Genomic DNA, 12,024 nt, shown 5'->3' with positions numbered 1-12,024 from the left:
TGCACTGAGGACTTCATTTGTTTAATAACCTTCTTTATATTTGTTGATATTCTTTCTTGCCCTGTGCCAACGTTTTAGAGATAAATTTTGTTTAGAAATTTCTTACAAGATTTATCAGTATGTTACGAATAACAACACACACACACACACACTCATACACACACGCACACTCTTTATTCATAATACCTTGAATAATGTATCTTGCCAAAAGTTATTACATGGTTCTATATTATTACTTTAGCTTCACAAGGTTACTAGATCGTTGAGAGAGAGGTTAGTTTTTTTGACATTTTTTTCGTGTAGTAGAACACACAGTACTCTTTCATCAAGCAGACCCAACTCACAATCTTAATCAATGGAAAGGTAGAACCGGCACCTCTTGATTTCCTCGTTTTGTTGTATTTTGGGTGGAGCTGACTCTTGAGTATGAAGGTTGTGATAGGAAATAATATTAGGTACTCGCAAGAAAATACTGGAAGAGGGTTGCCAAGCCTCCTGTATAGGTATGATTTTCTCATACTTCAGAGCGCTGCCCTATTAAAAGTTGTATCTAGATGCATATTAATCTTATATTTGAGCCTGTTCAGTCACTTTTGATATATCTCTAGCATGTCATCACTCCTGTGAAGTATTCTATCAAGAAAACTTGACAACCCAATATTTGAAAAATAATTTCTAACATTTTTTTTGCCAAGTTACTATTTAAAATCAAACTGTGACTAAAACTAAATTTATCATCCTACTACCAGACTGATTCCCCTTGCTGACTTTATTTTGTCCATGCTACCATCATCATTTTGCTTATCACACAGATTTAAAGTGCTGTTTCTTCTATGAATCTGTTCTTGGTAGCTCCAACCCATGGTGACCTCTTCCTCTGATGAACTCACATTTACCAGTTTTTTTTCACTTTCATCCTTTGTGTTATTAATGCATTATTATTTAATTACAGTGTCCCCCTGATCAGACTGTAAGCCCTCTGAGTCTCAAGACTAACAGCTTTGCTCTACAGCATGTGAGGTCATGAATGAATGGGTCATCAGGCCTGTCCCCATTTTCTGTTCTCCAGGTGTCAGTATCCTCTTCATGTCCTGTTTTTACTGGTCTAAACCTTCTATTGCTCTACCCTTGGCTACCCTGCCTGGTCTGCTATTATCTTGTGTTTATGAAGATTATGGATGATTTTTAGGAGGTTCTTGGGCTAATTTTAGGGGAATACAGGGGTGATTTTTAACTTTTTCCTTACTCAGGATCCATTTTTAAACTCTACCACAAGATTCTACCTCTTTATTTTTAATATTTACTCATGTATCAAAGTATGTTTTGAGAGTCTGTATCTTAGAAGCAATAGTTTGTGTGTGTGTGTGTGTGTGTGTGTGTGTATAGAGGACTAGCCAGATTGTTTATTTATTTATTTATTTATTTATTTATTGGCTGCGGCTTGTGGGATCTCAGTTCCCCAACCAGGGATTGAACCCAGGCCACAGCAGTGAAAGCCCGGAATCCTAACCAACTAGGCCATCAGGGAACTCCCAGGACTAACCAGATTTTTTACTTTTGATACAGAATAAAAACAAAGAAGAGAAACATTATCAAGTTCACAAACATGAATTTTCTTCCCAGATTCTTTTGCTTACTATGCTGCTTTTGTAGCCTGGTGGGAACAGAGCAGGCAGAGTATAAATAATTATAATATCATGTATGTAAGTCACTGCAAAGTAAGGCTTATAGTTATTTTATTTAGCCATCTGGTATATACATTTTGTATATACCTTCTTTTGAGCCAAGTTTCTGTTGAATTGTAGATGGGAACTATAGAGATGTAGTATAACCTCATTTTAAAATGGAGAAAACTGAGGTAAGTGATTGCACAAGGTCAGTGAAGAAGTCAGAAATAGAGACCAGCTATCTCTTAAAGATTATTTTAGTAGGTAATAACATGTACATGTTAACAAAATTAAACAGTACAAAGAGATGTACTGTGAAAGGTAAGTTTTCTTCCCACCCCATCTCTTGGTTTTCTCATTCTCTTCCCCAGAGTTAAGAAGTTAGTTTCCAGTTTATTGGGCTTTCGAGATCTGTTTTATGTATATATAATCATATAAATGTATATATTCCCCTTCACGCAAATGGTAGCATACTATACCGTACCTTGTTTTTTTTTTTCACTTTTTAACATTATGTCTGAAAATTGTAGAACCCAGATGTTTTTATCCCTTGGTCCATGAACTTTCCATTTTACTTGACTACCTATCATTTAGACAGCCAGTTTTTGTTAATGTGAACAAAGTGTTAAATTATTCTTTGCTGCTAGCATATCGTATTGAGTACCTCATGTGCAACATAATGTGGTATTTCACATTTCTTTCAGAAAGAGAGAGATCATGGTCATGGATTTATTTTATGATAAATGGTAAAGTGAAATGTACATAATAATTATTACTACTAGTTACCAAAAATAGCTGATTGGGATATTTTCTTTAATATATGAAAAAGAAATGGCAGGTGAAATTTTCAGGGAAGTCATTTACTTTTAAACTTGTGTAAAAACTTGTATGGTATGTACAAAGCAGTTTAATATCTTAGTGCCAGTGATAAGCAGTGGTGTTATAAATATTAAACCACAAATGTTTATTTTCTAATCTCCAACCTCATATGCAAATCACAGAAAAAATTTTTCATTTGTTTCTCAAAACAGTTTTTAACTATGTGTTTTAATCTTCTTGAGATGACTCATGGTCATCTGTATAAAAATATACCCTTAATTTTGATCATTCAGGGTTTATTTTGGCTAGCTTCTCTGTCAATGCAATTATTGCTTTATTTTTCAGAGATTAATGGGGCCTATTACAACTGCTTGATTTTAGATCTTTTGGACCAGACTATATCACAAAAGACAAATCCATTAAAAAAAAATGTGGACCATACCAAATGTCCATGATTGGAGTCATAGAGGCCAAGTACTTATATTTGAATTTTACTTTAGATAATTAGTAATCCTGCATTCTCCCTAAAGATGGCAGTACTTCTCCATGTATCATTTACTGAGTAATTCTGTTTGAAAATAGTATTAATTATAACTCCATTATTGATTGGAAAAAAGTTAATCAGACTAAAAGTATATTTTCATAATAATATCACAATAGTTAAAATTCAGTAGTAGAACAAATAAAATTGTATCCTTGAGGTTCATAGCATTAGCGCAACTTTTATGTGTGTTATCCTTGACCCTGGACACAGGGTGTTAATAGTTCTTACTGCATTCTGGCTTTGGAATTCTTGATGAGACATCATGAACTCAAGTCTTGTCAAGAATTGTGATGTCATGTTAGGACCTTGCTGTATTTATTTAGATCTCTCGCCTGTAGAGGTGTCATCAGAAAACAAAAACTGACAAAACACCCCAAACAGAAACAAAACCCTTAAGTAACTGCGTATCGTGCATATTTATCGACGTGAGAAATGTTTTAATCTTTCCTCTTTGGTAAAAGTTTATATGTCCAAGTTCTACTTGAACTTTTTCTTTTTTGCTTAGGTGACTAATTCTTTTGATAAATGAAACAATTACTTATTGGTGCCATAAAAAAAACAAACCAAAAAATAAATAAATAAAAACCACACAAATCTTCAGCCTTCTCTGCTATAAAAACTAAGCTCTACATTCACAAGGCAGTGCTCTGGAACATGGAGAAACAACACTATATCTTGGTCCTCCATTTTCCATTATTCCCGTTTCGAATTAAATGGCTCTTCCTTGCGTGCATGGGTTTGAAATCACGTGGCATTGTAGTTTGAAGATGGTGAACAGCAAGACAGAGGGCAGGCTAGCCTCCCTGCTAGGCCTCACAAGTAACTTTCACACGGTCACTACTTTCTAAGGCTGGCCCTATTGGTTCATCTAGGGCCATTACTGGTTCACCTAGCAAGGTGACTAGGTGCTTGAGGACTGTGTCACTCTAACCAGCCTCATAGATACTGGTGTATAAATACCACAATACTAGTTTTTAAATTTGTCATGAGATGTATCAGGGACACTGGCTTCTCATGTTTATGGTTCAGTGTATTTTCTCCCAGTAGGCAAATATACTAAATTATAATGAGAAGGTTTCTTGATGAGCATTGAATCAGCTCTTAGTGACCAGTATCAGCAAGCTCTGGTAGTATGATACATTCATCTTTCCCATAGGAATATACTTGCCACTCAGACCAGATATTCATCAATTTTCAGAGAATCCTTTCTAGTAGACCAGGATGCAGACAGATGGCCAGCTTTTGCTTTCTTGATTTCTTTTCTTACAGGTACTATAGATTGTCTCCTTTAGCACATTTTTTTTTTCCCCATTAGAGTTTAATAAAATTGCACCAATGTATGTAAAACACTTAGCCCAATGCCTGGCATACAATAAATAAATGATAACTAATATTAATAAATGTAACTGGTGTTAAGTTCAGGTTACCTTGGTACTTGTAATGTGAAAGACAATCTTTTAAAGGGCCATTTCTTTAGATGACTGATCAATCTCATCTTTCACATTTTGAGTTATTTTCATTGTTTAATTCCTTATTCTTTTAACTCAATTGCATTTATCATTCATGTTGAATCCCTTTTGGCTCTGCATGATTTTGCTACCATTTTGTTGAGATTTTGATACTCTTAAAATTTAAGTTTCTTGCTCCAAAATACCCCATTCCCCACAGTTCTTCCATCTGTAATGTGAATCTGTTGGAAGAGATAATCTTCAGGTTACTGCTCAGCTCTAGGATACAGGTAATTTTATATCTTATTTGAGTAGATGATGTCGATTGTAGGCCTTTCCATCTAATCAGCTTACCTTAATTTCAAATCTGCTTAACTTCTTTCTCATAGAGTGTGAAGTTATCTTGAAAATGGTCTGAATCCTTAGACTAGCAGGTGGCCATGGAACTGGGAGGCACTGATTGAACAATCCAGGGGTAGAGGTATGATGGTGGTAAATTCAGCAGTCAGCAATGGCATTACGGATCTGGTGAACACACACTTGACAAATCAAACTTCTTGTGTGAAAATGAGTACAGAAAGGAATAACTGAGATGAGTTGATCTGTCACTTGGGCAACAATAAGCGTTGTTGTCAGCCTTCATCCATCTGGGGATGTTATTCTTTTAAGAATGGCAAAATAGGTTTAGGAAAACAGGAGAAATTGCTACAGCTCTTTCTGGTGTTTGTAAAAATACAGATTATGGTGCATTTTTGAAGCTGGTGGTCTCATAACCACACTTTGAGGACAGTCATAAACAGTAAACATTGTGGGAGTTCATAAAAATGGATAGATCATTTCAGACTGCACTAATCAGGGAAAGCTAATTAGAATGGCTGAGGGTCTTGAGGGATGGGCAGTGTTTGAATACATGAGAGGAGGGAGAAGACATTTTTTGATGGATGAAATGCCAAGAACAAGAGTATAGAGGTGGGAAATAATAGTGTATGTTAGGGGAGTGGAGAGTCAAGTAGTTTGGCGCAAAGTTTCTTAAATATGGCCCATGAAAGAGAATTGAGGCAGTGTTTGTCAAATGACATCATTCATTCCCGGGTTGGAAAAAAATGGGCACCATGCCATTTCCGTTCATCATGCAGCCGGATAACACTACTGACGCCTCTCACTGCATCAAGCTTCACGTTTTCATGGGCTCTCTGGTGTCATCGACAAAGAATTTCATTTGAGGACTCTTTTTGGAAACTGGAAAGGCTGTCAATATCTTCAAAATAATATCTCTCCCTCTCTGATAATTATTCAGATGGCAGGAAAAAAATGATAGCACTCTGAGGTCAGATGTACACCTGTGATGTCAGGCATACATCGTGGTTTTCCTGCTTTGATGAGGGATAGCCACATATCATTGTGCCTCATTACTTTCCATGTCAGCAACTGTCACCACCTTTCCAAGAGGTATTGCCAAGAAATGAGAACAGAACATGATGTTTTTCTCTACTAGACAGAAAGAAACGTGCTGCCTTTCCAGAGGTCTTAATTGAACTTGAAGGCAGAGGAAAGAACGTGACTTGACTTCAACTTGAAAGCCTTAGAGGAATTTAGTGTTCTAGTACACAGGCTACCTTAACCTGACAAAGCATTCTATGAAATTCTTCTTTGGTTCTGTGTACCTTTGTGAGTCAAGGATTTCAACAATTGTTGTCATGGAGAAAAAGTTACAATTGATTATCAAAGATTATGTATGTGTTGCTATGTCAAAGTCCATATTACAATTTCAACTCAAGCCAAATCTCAGATTTACTACTAAGCAGTTAGAATTTTAAAATTTCTTTCAGTAAGTCACCATTTTTCTTTCATGAAAAATAACAAAGTGAGGGAGGGATTCCTTTCTTTGTAAATATTTGTTTTTGTATATTGCTTATGTTGAAGAAATCAGTTTCTAGTGCAGTGAAATAAAGTACATGGTGTATGCATTTCTGTGCATGCTTCTGGAGGACAAAGTCCACGTCTAAGCAGAATCTCGGACTATTCTTTGATTCCCCTAAAAGGTTAAGAACTAATAATTTTGCTAGTGTGGAGACAATGGGATGCTCTGGATGAATTTGAGCAAAGGAATGACAGGAAATTAGAAAGTGCTCATTTGAAGGATATGAGAAGGAAAGCTTTGGCAGGACTGCAGCGTGATTTAGGGATTCAGGTTAGCCTTAGGGTTGGAGTTATCTGAATAATCTGAAGGTAATTTTCTAGATAGAGCTTCTCAAAGGAAGGAATCTCATGTTGTCTTTTTTTGGTTCTTAGTGTCTGAGCACAGTGCCTGAGACATAATAGGCACTCAAAAATGTTGAATTAAATTGAAATTGCTGTATGGACACGATATACCAAATGAAAGTTAGACGATAGCACCCCAAAAATGTTCTTCTGTCTTATCTGCATTTAATACTGTTATGTTAAATCATTTGGTGTAAAATAAGGGTTTTGGAGAGACACCACTTTATAAAAACCTCATGCACCTTTTTTTAAAAAATTTTATTTATTTACTTATTTATTTATGACTGTGTTGGGTCTTCGTTTCTGTGCGAGGTCTTTCTCTAGTTGCGGCAAGCGGGAGCCACTCTTCATCGGGGTGCGCGGGCCTCTCACTATCGCGGCCTCTCTTGTTGTGGAGCATAGGCTCCAGACGCGCAGGCTCAGTAATTGTGGCTCACGGGCCTAGTTGCTCCGTGGCATGTGGGATCTTCCCAGACCAGGGCTCGAACCCGTGTCCGCTGCATTAGCAGGCAGATTCTCAACCACTGCGCCACCAGGGAAGCCCTCATGCACCCTTTTTGTTTCAGCAGTTGGTTAACACAAAGTTTTGGCCACTTAGGATTTGTTCTTATTGTATATTTTATTTCTGATAATTTTTTTTACTACAGGTATGTCTCTAGACATGATCATTTTATCCAGTACCTGCAGAGGGAAGGAAACTTGCAGGATGGTATGGTTGATTAGGTCATCATCTGTTTAAGCAGCATTCCAATAAACATCTAAGCTTGGATTTACTCATCATTAAGGAAAATCAATCTGACAACTCTGAGGTCACTTTGGCTTAAAATATCATTGGAACTTATGTATTAAATAGATCTTCTATCAGTTTAATAACAAAGCCCTGAAATCCCATCCCTACGTTACATTAGTATAATTTTATTGTCATCTTACACATTTTTCTGGAACAAGGTTTAGCAAAACAGATTCCCTTGGTATTGAGTGCTAAAATTTAAATTTGTTATGACTGGAAGACCAAGATGTAAAGTTTAGACTCTCGTTTATTGCAGTATTTTAGTTTTGCTCCCACTAAGTTCTTTCAAGTTAAAGAGCAAATTATTGAATACATTGTGAAAACATTGGTATTATCTAAAACATTTGTTTCAAAAGTATGGTAATTTTTTTTCGGAAAACTTTGTGTTCCCAAGTCTGTGGAGATTACAAATCAAATTAGGTTCGTGAGCAGCCCAGAAAGCTTTTTTTTTTCTTCCTGAAGTAGAAAGGCTTAATAGAGTAAAATAAGGTATAACTTCACAGAAGACAGTGGTTTTGATTAACTGCATAACGTTTAAGGCATAAACTGCTCTGAAATACTGTGATTTACTCAGAACTTTTGAGGAAGATAAACTACTGTGGACCATTCATTCATTCTTAAAATCTTTTGATGTCCACCACTTTGCTACACAATATAGAATATAATTTTGAATTGGTAGAAAGTTAGAATGGGTACGTAAGAATGGACTAAAATGCCTTTTATTAAGTTACTTGAATTTTTTATTATAAAGATATGCTTATTGTATACAATTTGGGAAATATATAAATAAAGATTACCTGCAGCCTCATCACCTGAAGATAACCACTTAACATTTTGGAGTGTTTCTCTCCACTATTTTATACATGTGTGGTGTGTGTGTGTGTATACACATGTACGCACATAAAGTATGCACACATCCCACCACTACAAATGGGGATGAACCTAATTTTTTTCATTCTATCTAGTATACCTTTCCATATGAATAGTTATATCCCAGCATTATTTTAATAGCAGGTTAGTTTCAACTATAAGAGAAAGACTATAATCTTATTTTTGGATATAGGATATTCCCGGTTTCTCCTTAAATTTTTTTTTTTCCATTTTCTTTGCCTGTTGGTTTTTGCTGTTACAGATACTGCACTGAATACCCCGTATGAAATTTTTGCATGTGTTCACAATTACTCCTTAAGGGAAAACTCTAAAAACTAGAATTTCTGGGTCAATGAGTATTAAAATTTTTAAGGGTTTTGGTACATTTCCCTAAATTGCTAAAAACGTGTATAATGACACTTCAATTGGATGCTGTTTTCCTCTGATCGACACAGGTTTATCTCCTGTGTTTACGTGACAGACAACCTGTTGGGCGGAAATGGCATCGCGCCGAGTTTGGGTTGGCGGCTCCTTGATTAGCTGGGAGGCGCCGGCGCGTTCGGCCCGTTTCTAACCGGCGTGTCTTTGTCTCTCTCCCTGGGGACCGCTGCCGCCCGTGCGGGCCGAAGCCTCGGGAAGCCGTCGCCCCGCAGCGCCGCCGCCCTGCGCCCGGCCGCCCCGGGGAGCCGCTGCCCTCCCGCGGGCGCCGTCACCACGCGCCAGGCCGCCGCCAGCTGCCGCGCCAAGCTCCGCGGCGGCGCCGCCCGGGAGCGCCAGCACGCCGCCCGCGGCCTGGGGAAGCCCGCGCCCCCGTGAGCGCCGCCGCCCGGCCGCCGGCGGACGCCGCCGCGCCCGGCACAGCCCAGTACCTCAAGCCTCGCCCGTCGCGCCTCTCCTCCCCGCCGGACCCGCCGCACCCGCCGGAGCTCTCGAAGTCCACTCGGGCGTCGGCGATCTCCCTGGGGTCCTCAGCCATCGCAGACCTGCCGTCCCCCCGCGCTTTACCGAACTCTGTCCCACGCAGCCCCTCAGGCGGACCGTGTGCCTTAGGGCCGGCGGGTGGGGAGGAAGGCCTCCCTGCTAGTCGCTGCTACTTGCTGAGCAGCACTTCCTCATCCCGCCTGCCACAGTCCCGGCTTCTCGGAGAATCTTGCCACTGGACAATACCATCCTCTTTCCCTCCTCCTCGTAATTCGTCAAGTTCCTAGTCAGCTTCTTTCATTATTAGTTCTTCAAAGACTAGCTCCCACTTTAGTCTTCACCTCGAATCCCATCATCAACAAGCTGGTGACCCGCACTATCTGGAGTCGTGTGACGCGTAACTGTGGTTAAACTTGAACTCCAGCCTCCAGTCCACTCCTTGTAACTTCATCCCCAATGACCATTTCTTCCGTTCGGAATCAGCCCTTGCTCCCACGTTCTAGACTGCCATCCCAGGGCATCCTCAACTGGGTTTGCGCGGAGGCCGGTGCGTCTCCTGGGCTACTCTTGGCCCATGACTGAGCACAGTCGGGGTATTAGTGAGACGCCGGGACTCCTCTCACAGCAGCTTGGGCATGGGGACTCCTCAGCAGCCTGGCTGAAACTTCCTTAGAACCGTGCTGCGTGCCGTCTAAGGCTCTTCTTGCCCAATCTCCCTCTCCTTCCCTAGGTGCCAGACTTGAATTATGATATGAAGACCCCGCCCTGCTCCTGATTCCTTCCCTTTGTCCTTCACAGATGTGCCCTCAATAAAACTCTTCTAAGTTGAACCCTGCCTTGGTGTCTGCTTCTAGGAGGACCTGAGCTAACACATTATCAGACATTCCACTCTGATTACCATCTTCCTATCCTCCTGGATCCCTTGTTCACTGACAGCTAATTCATAAACCTCATTTTTTCCACTATTTATCAGCCCATGTTTTGGATTCACTTCCTTTCCTGTCTAGCCTAGATCCCATGATCCATCACTGTTATCATTCTCCTTGAAATACGGTGCCCTCAGTAGTCTTGAACCTCAATTTCTTCCAGTTTACTTTCCTGGTAAACCTTACCATCTCCTTCCACTGGCCTGACTGGGCCAATGGGACATTTTCTTTAAGAAAATCACACAACACAGTCAACTAGTTTTACTTTGAATCCAGTATCTCAAACCTCAAATTGGTGCTATTGTTCCTACTGTAGTCTTAGTTTCCCACTTCTAAAATGACTGTTTATACCTTTTCAACTCTCCTCAAATTTTCTGATCCCCTCCTCCCTGTTTACTTTAAATTTCCCTTGGAAAATAGATGTTACATACAAACTTCATCTTCCCAGCACAAGACCCCTCCACCCGCAACCCAGCTAGCTTGGCAACCACCAACTTCCTTTTTGTGACTATGGAGGAAATTGCAAAGTCCAGCCCCTCCTCTTGTGCTCTGGATCCCAACACTTCCTGACTTTTCATGGACTTTTCTCCTTAGCTTTTCCCTTTTCCTCTGCATTATTAATCTGTGCCTTGAATGGATCAGTCTCATCAGCCTGCAAACATGCTCCAGTGTTCTCCATCTTAACCAAAGCTTCCCTTGTGCACATCTTTTCCATCTATTAGCCATTTCTCAGCTGTCCTTCATAACCAGACTTCTTTATGGAGTTATCCTTATAGATTGTCTTCATTTTCTAATCTTCTATTCACTTTTCAATTCACAATGTGACTTCCCCACCACCACTATTGAAAGTGCCCATTTCAGTCACCAAGCACTTCCATATTACCCTATCCAAAAGGATACTTTCCTGTCCTCACCTTGACCACTTCCTGCTTCTTTAAAGATTATCTCTTCATATCCAAGACACTATTCTGTCCAGTTTTTTTCCTGCTTCACTGTTCACTCCTAATGTTATGCTCTATCTCCCGCCTAACTTTGAAAAGTTGAGGTTTTTCACCTCCGTTGGGTCCCTCTTTTCTTTCTATGTGCTTTCCCAGCAGGATCTTTTCCATTTCCATGGATTTAAGTACTGGCTTTATGCTAATGAGTTACAAATTTATGTTTCCCACTTTGACCTTTCCTCTAAGTTTTAGACTCACATATCTAATTGCTTGCTTGATATCTTCCTTTGAATGACTCAGATCTTTCAAACTTAACATGGCCAAAATCGAATTCCTCATTCTCACCCCAAACCTGTTTACCACATCTTCCCTATTACAGTAAAGAGTACCACCATACAACCAATTGCTCAAGCCAGAAACCTACGCATCATCCTAGATTCTTTTCATCTCTCCCCTACATCAGATAGATCAGCATAATATATCCATTTGGTCCCCCAAATCTTTAATCTGTCTGCTTCTTTCCAGCTTCAATGCCAACACTTACTTCTAATCACTATTTTTTCTCACCTGATTATTATGACAGCCAGCCTACCTGTTTTCTCTGCTTCCACTCTTGACCCATGACCCACTTCAATACATTCTTCATAGAGTTGCAACAGTGACCTTACTCCTAAATTGAACTGAGTAAATTGTAAGATAAAATCTAAACCCTTTACCGAGACTCACAGAGTTCTGCACAATCTGATGCCTACCTATCTCTCCAAACCTATCTATGCTCCTCTCTTTATTGCTCACCATGATGTAACCACACTGGTTCCTCCAACATGCCAAGATCTTTT

At 39.6% G+C, this 12,024-nt stretch overlaps 1 protein-coding gene across 2 annotated transcripts in view; it reads left to right on the top strand.

Moving 5' to 3' along the window:
• Positions 1-9,348, top strand: part of ZNF800 (zinc finger protein 800) — a 53,807-nt gene extending 44,459 nt beyond the window's left edge. For both annotated transcript variants that reach the window (XM_082400048.1, XM_082400049.1), the window contains exon 6: positions 9,030-9,348. In XM_082400048.1, coding sequence (XP_082256174.1) covers positions 9,030-9,216 — 187 coding nt within the window. In that variant the 3' untranslated portion in view covers positions 9,217-9,348. The remainder of the gene's footprint in view (positions 1-9,029) is intronic.
• Positions 9,349-12,024: the final 2,676 nt, after the last annotated feature.

This window comes from Balaenoptera borealis, assembly GCF_965194805.1.
Source record: "Balaenoptera borealis genome assembly, chromosome: 7".
Taxonomy (NCBI): domain Eukaryota; kingdom Metazoa; phylum Chordata; class Mammalia; order Artiodactyla; family Balaenopteridae; genus Balaenoptera; species Balaenoptera borealis.
Note: the sequence above shows the minus strand (reverse complement) of the source record. Positions and strands in the feature narration are given on the sequence as shown.